Source organism: Hyla sarda, chromosome 2, assembly GCF_029499605.1.
Source record: "Hyla sarda isolate aHylSar1 chromosome 2, aHylSar1.hap1, whole genome shotgun sequence".
Taxonomy (NCBI): domain Eukaryota; kingdom Metazoa; phylum Chordata; class Amphibia; order Anura; family Hylidae; genus Hyla; species Hyla sarda.
Genome location: NC_079190.1, coordinates 438,657,811 through 438,681,100, shown reverse-complemented (window position 1 = coordinate 438,681,100; position 23,290 = coordinate 438,657,811). Strand labels below are relative to the sequence as shown.

At 45.8% G+C, this 23,290-nt stretch overlaps 1 protein-coding gene across 4 annotated transcripts in view; it reads right to left on the bottom strand.

Annotated features, from left to right (window-relative positions):
- CTPS2 (CTP synthase 2) overlaps positions 1–23,290 on the bottom strand; it is a 358,316-nt gene that overhangs the window by 241,402 nt on the left and 93,624 nt on the right. For all 4 annotated transcript variants that reach the window (XM_056559224.1, XM_056559228.1, XM_056559225.1 and 1 more), the window contains exons 7-8: positions 13,340–13,423; positions 10,263–10,343 (exon numbers count right to left, since the gene is read on the bottom strand). In XM_056559224.1, the coding sequence (XP_056415199.1) occupies positions 10,263–10,343; positions 13,340–13,423 (165 nt within the window). The remainder of the gene's footprint in view (positions 1–10,262; positions 10,344–13,339; positions 13,424–23,290) is intronic.

Genomic DNA, 23,290 nt, shown 5'->3' with positions numbered 1-23,290 from the left:
ATTTTCCTGCATGTAGTTATGATTTTTTCAGAATTACGACAAAATCAAACCTATATAAGTAGAGTATTATTTTAACCATATGGACCTACATAATAAAGATAAGGTGTAATTTATACCGAAAAATGCACTTCGTAGAAACGGACGCCCCCAATAGTTACAAAATGACATTTTTTCTTCAATTTTGTCGCACAATGAATTTTTTTTCCGTTTCGCCGTGGATTTTTTGGTAAAATGACTAATGTCACTGCAAAGTATAATTGGTGGCGCATATAATAAGCCCTCATATGGAATTTTATGTGCAAAATTGAGTTATGATGTGCAAAAAAGCGTTATGATTTTTAGAAGGTGATGAGCAAAAAATGAAAATGCAAAAACGGAAAAACACTGAGTCTTTAAAGGGGTACTCCGCCCCTAGACATCTTATCCCCTATCCAAAGGATAGGGGATAAGATGTCAGATTGCCGGGGTCCCGCTGCTGGGGACCCCGGGAATCGCTGCTGCAGCCCCCCGCTATCATTACTGCGCAGAGCGAGATCGCTCTGCACGTAATGACGGGCAATACAGGGGCAGGAGCATGGTTACGTCACGGCTCCGCCCCTCCTGACGTCACGGCCCGCCCTCGTCAATACAAGTCTATGGGAGGGGCAAATTGCAAATTGCAAAAAAAGCAAATTGGACGTAATGTTTATTGGCACCCTTAACTTAATATTAAATTATTGGCACCCTTAACTTAATATTTGGTTGCACACCCTTTGGAAAAAATAATTGAAATTAATCGCTTCCTATAACCATCAATAAGCTTCTTACACCTCTCAGCCGGAATGTTGGACCACTCTTGGCAAACTGCTCCAGGTCTCTCTTATTGGTAGGGCGCCTTTTCCCAACAGCAATTTTAAGATCTCTCCACGGTGTTCAATGGGATTTAGATCTGGACTCATTGCTGGCCACTTCAGAACTATCCAGCGCTTTGTTGTCATCCATTTCTGGGTGCTTTTTGACATATGTTTGGGGTCATTGTCCTGCTGGAAGACCCAAGATCTCAGATGCAAACCCAGCTTTCTGACACTGGGCTGTACAGTGTGACCCAAAATCCGTTGGTAATCCTAAGATTTCATGATGCCTTGCACACATTCAAGACACCAAGTGCCAGAGGCAGCAAAACAACCCCAAAACATAATTGAACCTCCACCATATTTCACTGTAATTACTGTGTTCTTTTCTTTGTAGGCCTCATTCCATTTTCGGTAAACAGTAGAATGATGTGCTTTACCAAAAAGCTCTATCTTTGTCTCATCTGTCCACAAGACGTGTGCCATAGCGTTTTATTTCATTTAAATTTCGATGGATAGTTTGTGCTGACACTGATGCTCCCTGAGCCTGCAGGACAGCTTGAATATCTTGTTTGAGGCTGCTTATCCACCAATCGGACGATAAACTATCCTGTGTTGACACCTTCAACAATTTTTCTCTTCCGTCCATGCCCAGGGAGATTAGCTACAGTTCCATGGGTTGCAAACTTCTTGGTAATGTTGCACACTGTGGACAAAGGCAAATCTAGATCTCTGGAGATGGACTTGTAACCTTGCGATTGCTTATATTTCTCCACAATTTTGGTTCTCAAGTCCTCAGACAGTTCTCTTCTCCTCTTTCTGTTGTCCATGCTTAGTGTGGCACACACAGACACACAATGCAAAGACTAAGTGAACTTCTCTCCTTTTTATCTGCTTTCAGGTGTGATTTTTATATTGCCCACACCTGTTACTTGCCCCAGGCGAGTTTAAATGAGCATCACATGCTTGATACAATCTTATTTTTTCACAATTTTGAAAGGGTGCCAATAATTTTGTCCAGACCATTTTTGGAGTTTGGTGTGACATTATGCCCAATTTGTTTTTTGTTTTTTCCTCCCTTTTTTGGTTTAGTTCCAATTCATAAAAAAGGAATAAACATGTGTATAGCAAAACATGTGTTACTGCAATCCTTTTCTGTGAGAAATACATTTTCTTAAAAAATTTCAGGGGTGCCAACATTTACGGCCATGACTGTATAATAGTGGGGATCACATACATTAGCTTGGCTCACATACACTAGAGGGACTGACATATGCTAGTGGGGCACATATATACTAGTGGGGCACACTTATACTAGAGGGGATCCCATACACTAGTGGGGCTCCCATAAATTATCAAAAAAAATAATAAAGGGGCGTTGTTAAAAACTACAATGTTATTAAAAGAAAATCTGTAAAAGCCACCAGATGAAAAAATACTGCAATTACATGAAAAGAAGTGGAAACAAGAAATCAGTCCCTCAGGTCCCTAATCTACAGGGATATGCAAAGAGGGAAGACATAAAAGACGCTACTTTACTGATTAGGTGATGTTGTTTAAACAGTATCACTGCAAGTAAACGGTACACATATAAAACATCTGGAAAGCAAATTTATAATAGAATATACAAAATACACGCGTTCCCAAATTTCTCCAAACATGGGGACGTCTTCAGGGGAATCTACGTGCTACCAGATCAAGAACCACAGATGCTGACAAATTTATGCCATACTTAAAGACCTAGGGGGTCATTTTCTACCACCACTTTCAGATAATGTCTACCCTGCTTCTGAGGAGCCTGTTTGTCTGAGTGTTTGGCTTTATTTGTTTTAGTTTTCATTTTAAGGCAAATTAATGTCTAAAAGAAGGTCCACAAAGAGAGTCTCCCTCACATTTGAGTAGTAGTTTACCTACTTATATTATCATCACTTTGACGAATATTTTTAAAAACTTGGGCACATGCAATTGTGAGACGTTGGCCATTGGTAACAATCTTATTGTTTCTTACATCTTTACCATTCCATTTTTGTACCTTAAAAAATATATCTGATTGTTTCATATGGACAACTGCTTTATTTTTCCTTTGCACATTTTTAAAATTTTTTACTTTGTCTAATGTTTGTAACATTCTTATTCTCTACCTTATTCTCTTTCTTTCCCGCTCCCTTCCTTTCTCCCTCTCTTTCACTCTGGCTGATGATTTTTTATTTTTGGCAAAAAGACAGGAGTAGTAATCTTTTTTTAGACCTAGTCAGGAGGTGGTCTAGATTTGCGGGATTTTTTTCTCCATTTGTTGAAAAAAAAAAGAAAATCCCGCAATTAGCTAAAAAATAAAAATTTGCAAATGTAGACAAAAAAAAGCAATAGAACACAATGATAAATAACCCCCCCTAGTGCTAACATTTACTTAGAGCATAAGAATTTTTAAGTATAAATATACACACATGGCCGGCTTCACCACGAGCCGCATCAGACGCCGGGGCATGCACACGGTATCCTGCCACTGCAGGACTTCGTCGGTCACGTAGCTCTGCGTCATTGTCTTGGAGTGATCATGCAGCCTCTGGGATCTATGTCATGATATCTGGATGCCACTGCTGGATCCTGACTGGATGATTCCCTGGCAATATGACGCATTTGGGCATGGTGTATATTTATACATTAAAATTCTTATCCTCTAAGTAAATGTTAGCACTATGTCTTGGCATAAAGTATGGCATAAATTTGCCACCGAATCTGGTTCTTGATCTGGTAGCACGAAGGTGCCCCTGAAGATGTCCCCCTGTTTGGAGAAATTTGTGCATGTGGACAGAAACAAGTTGGGAACACGTGCTTTTTTTATTTCTATTATAAATTTGCTTTCCAGATTATATGTGTACCATTTACTTACAGTGATACTGTTTGAACAACAACGCCAAAACAGTAAAGTAGTGTCTTTTATGTATTCCCTCTTTGCATATGCCTGTAGATTAGGGACTTGAGGGACTGATTTACACTACAATACACTTCTTTTCAGGTAATTTTTTCATCTGGTGGCTTTTACAGATTTTTAAATAAAATTGTAGTTATTAATGAAGCCCCTTTATTATATATTTTTTTAATACTTCAGTTGTCTGTGGGGTTATTCTTTGGCATTTGTGTGGCCTTGATTTATTACACAATTTTTGCTATGGCTCCCATACATTAGCACGGCTCACAAACACTAGTGGAGCTCATGTACATTAGCGGGGTTTACATACACTAGAGGGGCTCATATACACTAGTGGGGCTCACATAATCAGTGGGGTTTACATACACTAGTGGGACTCTTGTACATTAGCGGGGCTCACATACACTAGTGGGACTCTTGTACATTAGTGGGGCTCACATACACTAGTGGGACTCCTATACATTAGCGGGGCTCACGTACACTAGTGGGACTCTTGTACATTATCGGGGCTCACGTACACTAGTGGGACTATTGTACATTAGCGGGGCTCACATACACTAGTGGGACTCTTGTACATTAGCGGGGCTCACATACACTAGTGAGACTCTTGTACATTAGCGGGGCTCACATACTGTCACGATGCCGGCTGGCAGGAGGTGGATCCTCTGTGCCAGAGAGGGATTGGCGTGGACCGTGCTAGTGGACCGGTTCTAAGTCACTACTGGTTTTCACCAGAGCCCGCCGCAAAGCGGGATGGTCTTGCTGCGGCGGTAGTGACCAGGTCGTATCCACTAGCAACGGCTCAACCTCTCTGGCTGCTGAAGATAGGCGCGGTACAAGGGAGTAGACAGAAGCAAGGTCGGACGTAGCAGAAGGTCGGGGCAGGCAGCAAGGATCGTAGTCAGGGGCAACGGCAGGAGGTCTGGAACACAGGCTAGGAACACACAAGGAAACGCTTTCACTGGCACAATGGCAACAAGATCCGGCGAGGGAGTGAAGGGGAAGTGAGGTATAAATAGGGAGTGCACAGGTGAACACACTAATTGGAACCACTGCGCCAATCAGCGGCGCAGTGGCCCTTTAAATCGCAGAGACCCGGCGCGCGCGCGCCCTAGGGAGCGGGGCCGCGCGCGCCGGGACAGGACAGACGGAGAGCGAGTCAGGTACGGGAGCCGGGATGCGCATCGCGAGCGGGCGCCACCCGCATCGCGAATCGCATCCCGGCTGGAGACGGTATCGCAGCGCACCGGGTCAGTGGAGCTGCCCGGAGCGCTGCGGTAGCGAGAGTGAAGCGAGCGCTCCGGGGAGGAGCGGGGACCCGGAGCGCTCGGCGTAACAGTACCCCCCCCCTTGGGTCTCCCCCTCTTCTTAGAGCCTGAGAACCTGAGGAGCAGACTTTTGTCTAGGATATTGTCCTCAGGTTCCCAGGATCTCTCTTCAGGACCACAACCCTCCCAATCGACCAGGAAAAAGGTTTTCCCTCTGACCTTCTTGGAGGCCAGTATTTCTTTAACGGAGAAGATGTCCGAGGAGCCGGAAACAGGAGTGGGAGAAACAAACTTAGGAGAGAAACGGTTGATGATAAGTGGTTTAAGAAGAGAGATCCTGGGAACCTGAGGACAATATCCTAGACAAAAGTCTGCTCCTCAGGTTCTCAGGCTCTAAGAAGAGGGGGAGACCCAAGGGGGGGGGTACTGTTACGCCGAGCGCTCCGGGTCCCCGCTCCTCCCCGGAGCGCTCGCTTCACTCTCGCTACCGCAGCGCTCCGGGCAGCTCCACTGACCCGGTGCGCTGCGATACCGTCTCCAGCCGGGATGCGATTCGCGATGCGGGTGGCGCCCGCTCGCGATGCGCATCCCGGCTCCCGTACCTGACTCGCTCTCCGTCTGTCCTGTCCCGGCGCGCGCGGCCCCGCTCCCTAGGGCGCGCGCGCGCCGGGTCTCTGCGATTTAAAGGGCCACTGCGCCGCTGATTGGCGCAGTGGTTCCAATTAGTGTGTTCACCTGTGCACTCCCTATTTATACCTCACTTCCCCTTCACTCCCTCGCCGGATCTTGTTGCCATTGTGCCAGTGAAAGCGTTTCCTTGTGTGTTCCTAGCCTGTGTTCCAGACCTCCTGCCGTTGCCCCTGACTACGATCCTTGCTGCCTGCCCCGACCTTCTGCTACGTCCGACCTTGCTTCTGTCTACTCCCTTGTACCGCGCCTATCTTCAGCAGCCAGAGAGGTTGAGCCGTTGCTAGTGGATACGACCTGGTCACTACCGCCGCAGCAAGACCATCCCGCTTTGCGGCGGGCTCTGGTGAAAACCAGTAGTGACTTAGAACCGGTCCACTAGCACGGTCCACGCCAATCCCTCTCTGGCACAGAGGATCCACCTCCTGCCAGCCGGCATTGTGACAGTGATTTTATTAAGACCGCGGTAGTCAATGCAAGGACGTAGAGAGCCATCTTTTTTGGACACAAAGAAAAATCCGGCTCCGGCAGGAGAGGAAGATTTGCGGATAAAGCCCTTCTTTAAATTTTCCTGGATATACTCAGACATAGCAAGAGTCTCTGGGACAGAGAGAGGATAAATTCTGCCCCGGGGTGGAGTAGTACCCGGGAGGAGGTCAATGGGACAGTCATAAGGCCTGTGAGGAGGTAAAGTCTCAGCTTGTTTTTTGCAAAAAACATCCGCAAAGTCCATATAGGCCTTAGGGAGACCGGTTACAGGAGGCACCACAGGGTCACGGCAGGGAGTACTGGGAACCGGTTTAAGACAGTCCTTGGAACAAGAGGGACCCCAACTCTTGATCTCCCCAGTGGACCAATCCAGGGTAGGGGAGTGGTGTTGAAGCCAGGGTAGTCCAAGGAGAATTTCGGAAGTGCAATTGGGGAGGACCAAAAACTAAATTTTTTCATGGTGAGATCCGATGCACATTAGGAGGGGCTCCGTGCGGAAACGTATGGTACAGTCCAATCTTTCATTGTTAACACAATTGATGTAGAGAGGTCTGGCGAGACTGGTCAGCGGGATGTTGAACCTGTTGGTGAGAGAGGCCAAAATAAAATTTCCTGCAGATCCGGAATCCAAGAAGGCCATAGTAGAGAAGGAGAAGGTAGAGGCGGATACCCGCACAGGCACAGTAAGACGTGGAGAAGCAGAGTTGACATCAAGGGCTGTCTCACCTTTGTGCGGGATCAGCGTACGTCTTTCCAGGCGGGGAGGACGGATAGGACAATCCTTCAGGAAGTGTTCGGTACCGGCACAGTACAGGCAGAGATTCTCCATGCGGCGTCGTGTCCTCTCTTGAGGTGTCAGGCGAGACCGGTCAACCTGCATAGCCTCCACGGCGGGAGGCACAGGAACGGATTGCAGGGGACCAGAGGAGAGAGGAGCCGGGGAGAAAAAACGCCTTGTGCGAACAAAGTCCATATCCTGGCGGAGCTCCTGACGCCTTTCGGAAAAACGCATGTCAATGCGAGTGGCTAGATGAATGAGTTCATGTAGGTTAGCAGGGATTTCTCGTGCGGCCAGAACATCTTTAATGTTGCTGGATAGGCCTTTTTTAAAGGTCGCGCAGAGGGCCTCATTATTCCAGGATAGTTCTGAAGCAAGAGTACGAAATTGTACGGCGTACTCGCCAACGGAAGAATTACCCTGGACCAGGTTCAACAGGGCAGTCTCAGCAGAAGAGGCTCGGGCAGGTTCCTCAAAGACACTTCGAATTTCCGAGAAGAAGGAGTGTGCAGAGGCAGTGACGGGGTCATTGCGGTCCCAGAGCGGTGTAGCCCATGACAGAGCTTTTCCAGACAGAAGGCTGACTACGAAAGCCACCTTAGACCTTTCAGTGGGAAACTGGTCCGACATCATCTCCAAGTGCAGGGAACATTGAGAAAGGAAGCCACGGCAAAATTTAGAGTCCCCATCAAATTTATCCGGCAAGGATAGTCGTAGGCCTGAAGCGGCCACTCGCTGCGGAGGAGGTGCAGGAGCTGGCGGAGGAGATGATTGCTGAAGCTGTGGTAGTAGCTGCTGTAGCATCACGGTCAGTTGAGACAGCTGGTGGCCTTGTTGCGCTATCTGTTGTGACTGCTGGGCGACCACCGTGGTGAGGTCGGCGACAACTGGCAGAGGAACTTCAGCGGGATCCATGGCCGGATTTACTGTCACGATGCCGGCTGGCAGGAGGTGGATCCTCTGTGCCAGAGAGGGATTGGCGTGGACCGTGCTAGTGGACCGGTTCTAAGTCACTACTGGTTTTCACCAGAGCCCGCCGCAAAGCGGGATGGTCTTGCTGCGGCGGTAGTGACCAGGTCGTATCCACTAGCAACGGCTCAACCTCTCTGGCTGCTGAAGATAGGCGCGGTACAAGGGAGTAGACAGAAGCAAGGTCGGACGTAGCAGAAGGTCGGGGCAGGCAGCAAGGATCGTAGTCAGGGGCAACGGCAGGAGGTCTGGAACACAGGCTAGGAACACACAAGGAAACGCTTTCACTGGCACAATGGCAACAAGATCCGGCGAGGGAGTGAAGGGGAAGTGAGGTATAAATAGGGAGTGCACAGGTGAACACACTAATTGGAACCACTGCGCCAATCAGCGGCGCAGTGGCCCTTTAAATCGCAGAGACCCGGCGCGCGCGCGCCCTAGGGAGCGGGGCCGCGCGCGCCGGGACAGGACAGACGGAGAGCGAGTCAGGTACGGGAGCCGGGATGCGCATCGCGAGCGGGCGCCACCCGCATCGCGAATCGCATCCCAGCTGGAGACGGTATCGCAGCGCACCGGGTCAGTGGAGCTGCCCGGAGCGCTGCGGTAGCGAGAGTGAAGCGAGCGCTCCGGGGAGGAGCGGGGACCCGGAGCGCTCGGCGTAACACATACTCTAGTGAGACTCTTGTGCATTAGCGGGGCTCACATACACTAGTGGGACTCTTGTACATTAGCAGGGCTCACGTACACTAGTGGGACTCTTGTACATTAGCAGGGCTCACATACACTAGTGGGAATCTTGTACATTAGCGGGGCTCACATACACTAGTGAGACTCTTGTGCATTAGCGGGGCTCACATACACTAGTGGGACTCTTGTACATTAGCGGGGCTCACATACACTAGTGGGACTCTTGTACATTAGCACGGCTCACAAACACTAGTGGAGCTCATGTACATTAGCGGGGTTTACATACACTAGAGGGGCTCATATACACTAGTGGGGCTCACATAATCAGTGGGGTTTACATACACTAGTGGGACTCTTGTACATTAGCGGGGCTCACATACACTAGTGGGACTCTTGTATATTAGTGGGGCTCACATACACTAGTGGGACTCCTATACATTAGCGGGGCTCACGTACACTAGTGGGACTCTTGTACATTATCGGGGCTCACGTACACTAGTGGGACTATTGTACATTAGCGGGGCTCACATACACTAGTGGGACTCTTGTACATTAGCGGGGCTCACATACACTAGTGAGACTCTTGTACATTAGCGGGGCTCACATACTCTAGTGAGACTCTTGTGCATTAGCGGGGCTCACATACACTAGTGGGACTCTTGTACATTAGCAGGGCTCACGTACACTAGTGGGACTCTTGTACATTAGCAGGGCTCACATACACTAGTGGGAATCTTGTACATTAGCGGGGCTCACATACACTAGTGAGACTCTTGTGCATTAGCGGGGCTCACATACACTAGTGGGACTCTTGTACATTAGCGGGGCTCACATACACTAGTGGGACTCTTGTACATTAGCGGGGCTCACATACACTAGTGGGACTCTTGTACATTAGCGGGGCTCACATACACTAGTGAGACTCTTGTGCATTAGCGGGGCTCACATACACTAGTGGGACTCTTGTACATTAGCGGGGCTCACATACACTAGTGGGACTCTTGTACATTAGCGGGGCTCACATACACTAGTGGGACTCTTGTACATTAGCGGGGCTCACATACACTAGTGGGACTCTTGTACATTAGAGGGGCTCACATACACTAGTGGGACTCTTGTACATTAGCGGGGCTCACATACACTAGTGGGACTCTTGTACATTAGCGGGGCTCACATACACTAGTGGGACTCTTGTACATTAGCGGGGCTCACATACACTAGTGGGACTCTTGTACATTAGCGGGGCTCACATACACTAGTGGGACTCTTGTACATTAGCGGGGCTCACATACACTAGTGGGACTCTTGTACATTAGCGGGGCTTACATACACTAGAGGGGCTTAAATACACTAGTGGAGCTCATGTACTTTGTGGGGCTCACATACACTAGTGGGGTGCATGTACTAGTGGTGGGCTCACGTACATTAGCTCAGCTCACATACACTAGTGGGGCTCACATACATTAGCGGGGCTCACATACACTTACATTCTCCTTTCTCAGGAAGCTATTTCTCCTATCAGTAGGTTACTGAAGTATGGAAGGAAACCAGAGAACCCAGAGGAAACTTACACAATTGCATGGAGATTTGCGGACAAACCATAATGTGAGATAATCCTTACTGACCTGTTCTGGTTCCACATGACAAAACATTGAAATCTTCTGTTTTACAGCCATTTCTATGGGTTTGGTACTCCTACACACAATCTGTCGAAAAATAAATGCTAGCAGTTAGAGCTTCAAATTCGTCCAGATCTTTTCCTGAATCCTAAATCATAAATGTTGAAAATGCCTCTTACCAAAGCTCATGCACAAGCTGATCCTTGCAGGACCAAGGCTGACTAAATAGGTTCCCTGGAGTCGCCTAGAGCAGTGTTTTCCAACCAGGGTGCCTCCAGCTTTTGAAAAACTACAACTCCCAGCATGCCTGGACAGCTGTCATGCTAGGAGTTGTAGTTTTGCAACAGATTGAGGCCCCTTAGTTGAGAAACACTGCTGTGGAGACTAGCATGGTCATTTTTTATACGCCGCTCAATACATGCTACTAGCATTTTTGCCCCCCAATATTTAGCAGTAGATGATAGAGGTCAGTCCCAGCTTTAATTTCTCTGTACTGCATCGATTAAGGTTTGTGGTGGGAGGCTGCCAGTAGAGATCTTTCTTATTAGTACAAGACATGTTTGTTTAAAGTGTACATGTCATTTCCAAAAACTTTTTATAAAATGCAAATAATAACATTATATATATATTTGTAATATATTGGTTAAACAAATTGTATATTTTTTGAGGGAAAATGCTGTCTTGTTCCTGCAGCTATTGCCTGTGTGCAGAGACAAAATACAGGAAGTGTGGGCAGGACAAGCAGGGCTCTGTACACTGAGGACAAGCAGGGCTCTGTACACTGAGGACAAGCAGGGCTCTGTGGACTGAGGACACGCAGGGCTCTGTACATTAAGGACAAGCAGGGCTCTGTACACTGAGGACAAGCAGGGCTTTGTACACTGAGGACAAGCAGGGCTCTGTGCACTGAGGACAAGCAGGACCCTGTACACTGAGGACAAGCAGGGCTCTGTACACTGAGGACATGCAGGGCTCTGTACACTGAGGACAAGCAGGGCTCTGTACAGAGGACAAGCAGGGCTCTGTACACTGAGGACAAGAAGGGCTCTGTGCACTGAGGACAAGCAGGGCTCTGTACACTGAGGACAAGCAGGGCTCTGTGCAGTGAGGACAAGCAGGGCTCTGTACACTGAGGACAAGCAGGGCTCTGTACACTGAGGACAAGCAGGGCTCTGTACACTGAGGACAAGCAGGGCTCTGTACACTGAGGACACGCAGGGCTCTGTACACTGAGGACACGCAGGGCTCTGTACACTGAGGGCAAGCAGGGCTCTTTACACAGAGGACAAGCAGGGCTCTGTACACTGAGGACACGCAGGGCTTTGTACACTGAGGACAAGCAGGTCTCTGTACACTGAGGACACACAGGGTTCTGTACACCGAGGACAAGCAGGGCTATGTACACTGAGGAAAAGCAGGGCTCTGTACACTGAGGACACGCAGGGCTCTGTACACTGAGGACAAGCAGGGCTCTGTGCAGTGAGGCTCTGTAATATACTCCCAGCTCACACAGCACAATGATTGACAAGCCAGGAGCGTGCACAGAGCCCTGCTTGTCCTGTGCTCACTTCCTGTATTTGGTCACCACACAGAGACACAAAGGCAATAGCAGCAAGGACACCATTTTTTAACACAAAAAAATATAAACATTTTTTAACCAATGCATATTACAAATATACATATAGGTAGAGATTTATCAAAACCTGTGCAGAGGAAAGTTTGACCAGTTGCCCATATTAACCAAATTACTTCTTTCATTTTTGAAACGGCCGCCACACTCCCTCCCATAGACTTGAATTGAGGGGGCAGGATGTGATGTCACGATACTCCGGCTTCTGTATCGCCCATCATCAGGCACAGAGCGAAGTTTGCTCCATGCAGCAGATGACACAGGGTGTTGCAGAAGAGATTGCAGGGGTTCCCAGCGGCGGGACCCCCAGCGATCAGACATGTTACACCCTATCCTTTGAATAGGGGATAAGATGTCTAGGGGCGGAGTATCCCTTTAAGGTCCAGGCCAACTTTTTTTTTGTGCTTTTGTTTTTTCCTCCTCGCCTTCTAAAATCAATAATTATTTTGTATTTCCATCTACAGACCCATATGAGGGCTTGTTTTTTGCATGACCAATTGTACTTTGTAATAACATCTCTCATTTTACCATAAAATGTACGGCAAACCCCAAAAATTATTTTTTGCTAATTTTTGAAGGTTTTGTTTTCACACTGTACACTTTACAGTAAAAATGACATGTGTTATTTATTCTGTGGGTCAATAAGAATAAAATTATACCCATCTTGACATACTTTTCTTTTTTTTGTACTGCTTTTAAAAATATCAAACTTTTTTTTTACAAAATGAGTATGTTTAAAATCTCCCTATTTTGAACACTTTGTCCTATAACTTTTCAATTTTTCCGTATACAGGGATGTTTGAGGGCTAATTTTTTGCGCAATGATCTGTAGTTAGCGCCGTTCACCGTATGGGATCATGGGATCATTAACATTATATTTTAATAGATCGGACATTTACACACGCAGCAATACCAAAAATGTTATACATTTTTAAGCTTTTTTGAGTAAAATAGGGAAAGGAGGTGACTTAAATTTTTCTTGGAAAGGGATTTTTCTAATTTTTTTTACTTTTTTTTTTCTTTAACATTTTTTTACCTTTTATTTTAAACTCATTATGTCCCCATATAAGACTATTCATGCAAATCATTTACAGGACATAAATGTACGTTCTGGTGCACGAAGTACCTCGGCACCAGGACATACATTTACAGCCATGGTTGTTAAGGGATTAAATAGATTTGTATATTACTTCTATAAAAAAAAATCTTAATCCTTCCAGTACTTATCAGCTATTGTAGGATAGGGATAGGGTTAAGATTTTTTTAATAGAAGTAATTTACAAATCTGTTTAACTTTCTGGCACCAGTTAATTTGGAAAAAAAAATGTTTTCCAAAGAAGGGATGTCTAGAGCATTTTACAATGTTACAGGTAAACATTTCCTCTTCATTATTACCCCCCCCCCCCCCCCCCAAAATCAGCCAGTCAGTCTATGGAGAATTTCCAGGACATACCAAATCTGGAGATAAGCCCAGGCCCCGGAGTGCTCGGACGCTGTTCTGTGTTGGTTTTGTCTTTTGTTCCCCAGTAGCTGTCGGCTAAATAAAAGATACATTATTGTTCATGTTATCAGGGCACAGTCAGGCACAGTTCTACTTTATTATAAGGCAACTCTGGATATCAATCCTATTGCAGCCATTGCCAAGTAGATTTCACCTTTGTGTGAGTACATTACAAATTTGTGTAGGTCCATTAGTCTGAGTTTCATAATACATAACTGTTTAAGAGATTGCTCTCATTAAGATTATTAAAGTGAATGGATCCCCTGGATTTTTTTTATTATTATTATGGGAGCAGCAAATTTGCCTGAGCTGTTTTTAACTCGATTTTGACCTTGAGGACACAAGGCAGGAAGCAGGATGCAGGTAAGGGGACCCTCCAGGGCCATTTTAGATTATCGGAACCCCGCAACCACATCGGGGCGTCCGACAGGCCCTCTGAGCTAGCCAGGATGTAGGATATTATTCTTTAAAAACCAGGATTGGCATTGATCACTGTGTCTAAAGGGTTAATAACAGACAGGATCACCACTGCCTGTCATTAGCGGTAAGTGTCCGGCTACTGATATTGATATATCATATTTCCCTACTGACTCTCAGGTAACATATGGCCGTGACATTTTTTTGGGTATTTAACAAAAAATCTGTTGTATCTGATTCTACCCTAAGGCTAAGTTTCCACTTGGCTTTTTTTGGGAGTTTTGCCTCCAAAAAATGCCAAAATGGCCGCATGGCGTTTTTCCGTGGGAAAAACGCTGCGGTCAGATGTTAGCAGGGAGTCAATGGGGAAACGCAAAATGCCAAACCCACTTTGCATTTTTGGGTTTGGCGATTTTTCTCCTGACCCCGAAGTTTTGCTGCGATCTGGCAGTTTTTCCAAATCGCAGCAAAGCTGAGACTGGGGTTTTTACGCAAAAGCGCCATAGTTTCAGCATCCTCGGAGAGAAGTAGTGATGCATAGCATTCCTACTTCCCTCCGCAGTCATACAGCATTTTCCAGCGCAGCATAGATCGGGACTTAGCTACTGCCCAGCAAGAACTATAGATATATCTATAGATAGCTTTATATAGTGTATACAGAACACGAGGTCCACTTACCTCCCTCGATCCTTTCACCGCCGGGTCAGTGTAGCTTCGCCACCTAGTGATTAGGGGCGGAGCTACGGACGGGAGCCAGGCTGGTAAGGGTGTGAGTCTCTGTTCCCATTGTACATTTTGTATAATGTGAACAGACCCTTCTGCCAGTGTCTTCCAAAACAGGGAGACTCCAGCTGTTGCTAAAGTACAAATCCCAAAGGCAGTCTGGGCAAGCTAGGCTCTCTGTTTGGGAAGACATTGCACTATAGGCGCTCTCCCCAGCGGAGAGCGCCAAAAATGTCCTAACCCATTTTTTGTGTTTCTTTTACCATCTCGTTTCAGATTCGTGTATGCAGAGGATTACGGCGGATTTGGTGGACTACTGCGAATGAACTAGATTTTTTTTTTTTTAATAAAATGGCTATCGAGGGCTGTGGAATCCTATGCGCTTTTCTTTTATTATTTAATTATTTATGGGGGAAAAATGCATAGGGTTCCCCATATTTTCATTCTCAGCCAAATACCAACAAAGCAGCAACAGCCTGACGTTACCAGGGTGGGCGAGGACCATTGTTACTGTCCCTCCCCAGCCTAAATAACGCCAGCCTGTTACCGCCTAGGCCCAAGAGCGCCATTTTTGACACTCTGGGCCTGTTGGTACCCGGTACCTTCCCGGTACCCCTGTGGCGGTGGGTACTGGGATAATATTTCGGTGTTAGTGATAGCTGTTTTGGGGGCTAACGCTAAGCCCCGGCTTAGTAAAGACAGCTTCCACTACTAAGCCTGAAATTCAATGAAAAAAAAAAACACGACACATTGAAAAAATTATTTTATTTTAAAAAAACACTCCTCCACAGCCCTTGTTAACCATTTTAGTAACCCCTTAAGGACCAAACCCATTTTAACCTTAAGGACCAGGCAAATTTTATTTTAGCGTTTTCGTTTTTTCCTCCTCGCCTTCAAAAATCCATAACTCATTTATATTTCCATCTACAGACCCATATAAGGCCTTTTTTTTTGCGTGACCAATTGTACTTTGTAATGAAACCTCTCATTTTACCATAAAATGTACGGTGATCCCCAAAAATTATTGCATATATAAAACTTTTATAGAATTTTTTTATAGAATTTTTTGGGGAATAAAATGTCACTAAAAAGCAGCATTTTTGGACTTTTTGTTATTTTTTACATTTATGCGGTTCACCTTACGGGTTCATTAATATTATATTTTGATAGTTCAGACATTTACGCACGCGGCGATACCAAATATGTTTATAAAAATATATAAATGCTTTCTGGGTGTAAAATGGGAAAAACTGACAATTTTCATTTTTATTGGGGGAGGGGATCTTTCACTTTTTTTTTTACTTCTTTTTTTTAACATTTTTCAACTTTTTTTCTACAATTTTTATGTCCCCATAGGGGACTATCTATAGCAATTATTTGATTGCTAATACTGTTTAGTGCTATGTATAGGGCATAGCACTGATCAGTAATATGTGATCTTCTGCTCTGGTCTGCTCGATCTCAGACCAGAAAAGGAGACACCGGGAGACGGACGGAGGCAGGTGAGTGGACTTCTGTCCGCAATTGCAGATGATCGGATCCCCGTGGGGAATAAAATGTCACTAAAAAGCAGCATTTTTGGACTTTTTGTTATTTTCTTTACATTTATGCGATTCACCTTACGGGTTCATTAATATTATATTTTGATAGTTCAGACATTTACGCACGCGGCGATACTAAATATGTTTATAAAAAAATATAAATGCTTTCTGGGTGTAAAATGGGAAAAACTGACAATTTTCCTTTTGATTGGGGGAGGGGATCTTTCACTTTTTTTTAACTTATTTTTTATTACATTTTTCAACTTTTTTTTTACAATTTTTATGTCCCCATAGGGGACTATCTATAGCAATCATTTGATTGCTAATACTGTTTAGTGCTATGTATAGGGCATAGCACTGATCAGTAATATGTGATCTTCTGCTCTGGTCTGCTCGATCTCAGACCAGAAAAGGAGACACCGGGAGACGGACGTAGGCAGGTGAGTGGACCTCTGTCCGCAATTGCAGATGATCGGATCCCGTGGCAGCACTGAGGGCAATCCGATCATCTATGTTAACATGCACACTGCCACAGATGCCGTAATCTGTACTGATCACGGCATCTGAGGGGTTAATGGTGGACATCTGCTCGATCGCGGATGTCGCCCATTACCAGCGGGTCCCTGGCTACTGAAAGCAGCCGGAACCTGCCATGTATGACGCGAGCAGCGCTCCGATGCTCGCGGTCATACACAGGACGTAAATGTATGTCCTGGTGTGCTAAGTACTGCCGCACCAGGACATACATTTACGTCCGTGGTGGTTAAGGGGTTAAAAGAAAAAGAATCCCATGAATCCACAGTAATCCACCGAATCCACCACAATCCTCTGCATACACGGATCTGAAGCGAGAAGAAAAAAAAAACACAAATAATGGGTTAGGACATTTTTGGCGCTTTCCTCTGAGGAGAGCGCCCATAGTGCAATGTCTTCCCAAACAGAGAGAACCCTTGTATACTATACGGCCGGGGGAGGTGAGTATTGATGCTATACTTCATTCCTCACCTCCTTACACTCTGTGGACCGGGCGCTCAGCATCCAACCCACACTGGTACCCTGAAGGAAGCGAGAAAACTGCTGCAGAAAAAACAAACACCAGAAAAAACATCAGAAAAACTGCCAAAACGCAGGAAAAAAGCTGTGACAGTTTTTCTGGCATTTTTTTTAGGTGTAAAGTGGAAACTTAGCTTCAATCCATTAGCCACAACACTGATGTGAAAAGAGCCTACTTTGTGAATTCATGTTATTACATATATGATTTTCTTAACATATATGACTGAAAAAAATCATATTGTCAGTCTATGCTGTAACTACTATGGTTTGGTTTGACAGCAAGTATTAAATAGATTAACAGAATAATCACAAGAACATATTAAACGTCATATGTTACTTTGTACAATTATTAAGAGACAATCTGCTTATCCAAAGTTAGCAGAATTAAGGAGCGAGAGTATCCTCTAGTGGTATAGAGAGTACATAGAGTTGTAGATTAGCTCTGTAGATCCAGGCAAAACAGGACCTCTCCTGTCTTCAATTGCAGAACAAAATTACAAATAAAGCCTTTATATTCAGGCACAAAATGCTAAATAAATCCTGCTTATTAAAGCACTAACTAAATAAATATAGTATTCCCTCATATCAGCATTAGTGTTCTTTGACACCAGCATTAACTGCCCCAAAAGACACAAGCAGACTTTCAAACTCTGACTCCCAGCAATGTTCAGTAACTTCACCTGACTTGTGCCAAACTGAGAAACTGGACTGGACAGGAAGGGAATTACAGACCCCACTACCAACCTGCCTATTATTACACAAAAATCTAGGCTCGTAAACAGTATATATAACAAAAAACGGTGCAGTAAGTTTTGTCATCCTGGTATGATTTACATGTGAATGAATGAACTAATCATATGAAATACTTTCATATTTATATAGTTGAATGTGCTGACAACAAAATCACACAAAAATTATCAATGGAAATCAAATTTATCAACTCAAGGAGGTCTGGATATGGATTCACACTCAAAATCAAAGTAGAAAACCACACTACAGGCTGATCCAACTTTGATGTAATGTCCTTAAAGGGGTAGTCCAGTGGTGAAAAACTTATCCCCTATCCTAAGGATAGGGGATAAGTTTGAGATCGCGGGGGGTCCGACCGCTGGGGCCCCCTGCGATCTCTCTGTACGGGGGCCAGGCTCTCCGGCCAGATAGCGGGTGTCGACCCCCGCACGAAGCAGCGGCCGACACGCCCCCTCAATACATCTCAATGGCAGAGCCGGAGATTGCCGAAGGCAGCGCTTCGGCTCTGCCATAAAGTTGTATTGAGGGGGCGTGTCGGCCGCCGCTTCATGCGGAGGTCGAAACGCCCCCTTCCCGCGGGCTGTCGGGGCTCCGTACAGGAGATAGTGGGGGGCCCCAGCGGTCGGACCCCCCGCGATTTGCAACTTATCCCCTATCCTTAGGATAGGGGATAAGTTGTTCACCACTGAGTCACCACTGGATATCTCCTTTAAAACAAGTCAAAATAAGGCACAGTAGTCTGTGTGGCCTCCACGTGCCCATATGACCTCCCTTCAACGCCTGGGAATGCTCCTGATCAGGTGGTCTCCTGAGGGATGTCCTCCCAGACCTGGACTAAAGCATCCACCAACTCCTGGACAGTCTGTGGTGCAGCGTGGCGTTAGTGGATGAAGCGAGACATAATGTGTCAGATGTGTTCAATCGGATTCAGGTAGGGGGAACGGGCGGGCCAGTCCATACCATCAATGCCTTCCTCTTGCAGGAACTGCTGACACCCTCCAGCCACATGAGGTCTAGCATTCTCTTGCATTAGGAGGAACCCAGGGCCAACCGCACCAGCATATGGTTTCACAAGGGGTCTGAGGATCTCATCTTGGTACCTAATGGCAGTCAGACTACCTCTGTGGCCCCCCAAAGAAATGCCACCCCACACCATTACTGACCCAACGCCAAACCAGTCCTGCTGGAGGATGTGGCAGGCAGCAGAACGTTCTGCACAGCATCTCCAGACTCTGTCACATCTGTCACATGTGCTTAGTGTGAACCTACATTCATCTGTGAAGAGCACAGGGCGCCGGTGGCGAATTTGCCAATCTTGGTGTTCTCTGGCAAATGCCAAACTTCCTGCATGGTGTTGGGCTGTAAGCACAACTCCCACCTGTGGATGTTTGGCCCTCATACCACCCTCATGGAGTCTGTTTCTGACCGTTTGAGTGGACACATGCACATTTGTTGCCTGCTGAAGGTAATTTTGTAGGGCTTTGGCAGTGCTGCTCCTGCTCCTCCTTACACAAAGGTGGAGTCCTGCTGCTGGGTTGTTGCTCTCCTACGGCCTCCAGGTCTCCTGATGTACTGGCCTGTCTCCCAGTAGCGCCGCCACAGCTCGCATTGATGTGCCATCCTGGATGAGCTGCATTACCTGAGCCACTTGTGTGGGTTGTAGACTCTGTCTCATGCTACCACTAGAGTGAAAGCACAGCCAGCATTCAAAAGTGACCAAAACATCAGCCAGGAAGCATCGGAACTGAGAAGTGGTCTGTGGTCACCACCTGCAAAACCACTCTTTTATTGGGGGTGTCTTGCTAATTGCCTATAATTTCCACCTGTTGTCTGTTCCATTTGCACAACAGCATGTGAAATTGATTGTCAATCAGTGTTGCTTGGAGTTACATTGTGTTGTTTAACCTGTTCAGGACGCCGGGCGTATGCATACGCCCTGCATCCCGAGTCCTTAAGGATGTGGGGCGTATGCATACGGCCATGGGAATTCCGGTCCCCGCCGCTAGCCGGAAATCATTCAGCAGGCATCCCGGCACATCAAACAGGGGGGTCCTGATCGCAGACAATCGCATGTCAATTCAGACAAGCGATTTTCTGCTATTCCGGGCTGATCGGGTCTCTGGTGACCCGACCACCCGGAAAATAGAGATGATTGGAGCTGTTTCTGACCAATGGATGTCATGGGGAAAGTGGAGAGAAGATGGAGGCCGGTACCTGGAGGAGAAGATGCCTGGGGACCCCCGATCGTCGCTGGAGACTGCAGAGATCCTGGCTCAGGTAGGGAAACTACGTTGGGTGGGGGGGGGGGGGGGGAATGAAAGTGAAAGTAAAGTGATCTTTACTGTGGCAACCACTACAAGGGAGTTGTAGTTTTGCAACATCTGGAGGGTCACAGTTTGGAGACCACTGTTACAGTGGTGCCCAAACGGTAGCCCTCCAGATGTTGCAAACTACAACTATCAGCATGCCTAGACTGCCCAGGCATGCTGGGAGTTGTAGTTCTGTAACATCTGTCCCTTCAGATTTTGCAATTTTCATGAAATTTTTTGAAAATTGCTGCTCTACTTTGAAGCCCTCAAATTTTTTCAAAAAGCTAAAATATGTCCATTTTATGATGCCAACATAAAGTGGACATATTGTATTTGTGAATAAAAATAAAATTTATTGGGAATATCCATTTTCCTTACAAGTAGAGAGCTTCAAAGTTTGAAAAATGCAAAATTTTTCACCAAAGAGGGATGCAAGTAACGCCGAAAATTTACTACCAAAATAAAGTAGAATATGTCATGAAAAAACAATCTCAGAATCAGAATATTTGGTAAAAGCGTTTTCGAGTTATTAATTCATAAAGCGACGGTGGTCAGAATTGCGAAAAAGGGCTCAATACTTAAGGTGAAAAAGGGCTGCGTCCTTAAGGGGTTAAGTGTCACCCTTATTTTTTTTGAGCAGTGTATAAGTTATCCTGTGGGCACAACACCAGTATATTCATATGAGTCAAATCTGACTTAGGTAGACGGGGGAAGCCAGCATCAGCCATGGACTGAAGCCTGGATGGTACAAGGAACCTGCAGTCAGCATGGAGTAGAAGATGTTTGAGAGCCTGGCTCTCCCCGATGTTCTGGACAGAGGAATTTATTTGTCGCACTGACTGCAGTTAAAATTTATTGAATTAAAATTAAATAAACAAAATAACAAAGGACAACAAATTACAAGGGAATTGTAACCCTCTTTCTCAGGTCCAGGGATGAGGCCCTTGTTCCTTGTTGTAATTTTGTTTATTTAATTTTCTTCCCAAAAATTTTTTAAACTTCACCTGCCATCCATGAGACAAGTAAATTCCTCTGTCCGGAACATGGAGGAGAGCCAGGCTCCCAAACATCTTCTTTTTCATGCTGACTCCAGGCCCATCAACAGACTTTACCAAATGTCCCTGAGCAACTATGCTTTGCTAAAGATTTTCAACTACCCTTGGTTTTCTGATATCTCATCCTGGATGACATATGCACTTAACTGTAGTGCACTCACTCATATGACAGGTATCTTGGTACCCATTCAGTCTAGAATACAATATAAAGTCCTCACTGTCATACACAAAGCTCTCAACAGTGCTTAACCTCCTTACACCCTCCCCCCCCCCCCCCCACATCTCTGTCTACCATCATAGATGTGCTAAACTAACACCTTCCATAATCTCCAAGACGTTGCTCTTGTGCTGCACCCTAACTCTGGAATACAATACCCTGAACCCTCAGACTTATACCGGACACCCACAGTTTTAATTGTGCCCTAAAAAAAACTTCTCTTCAAACAGGCTTCTCAAATTTGGTCTCCCCTACTATCAATTTGCCCCCCTTCTGAAAGCTCTGGATCTTGGAGACATCAAAAGTGTCATATTTGGCAGTCTCCGTCTTGGCTCTGTGATCTTTAGACATTCAGCGATGGGCAGGTGACTGGTTCACCCAGCTGTATGTAACCTCCCCTATTTATAAAATATGAATGGAGTATTGTATCAATAAAGTATTTTCTGAATACTAAAAACACACACAAATATATACATGCACTACAAGCATTTAGTTACACACATTACACTTACCTCTTCTGCAGAGCTATCACAGCAGCTTCCTGACAGAACGGCTCTGTGCAGACTTTCCCCCTTTCATCTGGTGTATGTCTCCAATGGGCCATTTAACCCCTTAAGGACCCAGCCATTTTACACCTTAGGACCCGGCCATTTTTTGCACATCTGATCACTGTCACTTTAAACATTAATAACTCTGGAATGCTTTTAGTTATCATTCTGATTCCGAGATTGTTTTTTCGTGACATATTCTACTTTAACTTAGTGGTAAAAATTTTTGGTAACTTGCATCCTTTCTTGGTGAAAAATCCCAATATTTTATGAAAAATTTGAAAATATTGCATTTTTCTAACTTTGAAGCTCTCTGCTTGTAATGAAAATGGATATTCCAAATATTATTTTATTTTATTCACATATACAATATGTCTACTTTATGTTTGCATCATAAAATTGACGAGTTTTTACTTTTGGAAGACACCAGAGGGCTTCAAAGTTCAGCAGCAATTTTCCAATTTTTCACAAAATTTCCAAAATCACAATTTTTCAGGGACCAGTTCAGGTTTGAAGTGGATTTGAAGGGTCTTCATCTTAGAAATACCCCACAAATGACCCCATTATAAAAACTGCACCCCCCAAAATATTCAAAATGACATTCAGACAGCATTTTAACCCTTTAGGTGTTTCACAGGAATAGCAGCAAAGTGAAGGAGAAAATTCACAATTTTCATTTTTTACACTCGCATGTTCTTGTAGACCCAATTTTAGAATTTTTACAAGGGGTAAAAGGAGAAAATGTATACTTCTATTTGTAGCCCAATTTCTCTCGACTAAGCACATACCTCATATGTCTATGTAAAGTGTTCGGCGGGCGCAGTAGAGGGCTCAGAAGGGAAGGAGCGACAAGGGGAATTTGGAGCGTACGTTTTTCTGAAATGGTTTTTGGGGGGCATGTTGCATTTAGGAAGCCCCTATGGTGCCAGAACAGCAACAAAAAAAAACACATGGCATACCATTTTGGAAACTAGACCCCTTGAGGAACGTAACAAGGAATAAAGTGAGCCTTAATACCCCACAGGTTGTTACGCCGAGCGCTCCGGGTCCCCGCTCCTCCCCGGAGCGCTCGCAACATCCTCGCTACGGCAGCGCCCCGGTCAGATCCACTGACCGGGTGCGCTGCGATACCGCCTCCAGCCGGGATGCGATTCGCGATGCGGGTGGCGCCCGCTCGCGATGCGCACCCCGGCTTCCGTACCTGACTCGCTCTCCGTCGGTCCTGTCCCGGCGCGCGCGGCCCCGCTCCCTAGGGCGCGCGCGCGCCGGGTCTCTGCGATTTAAAGGGCC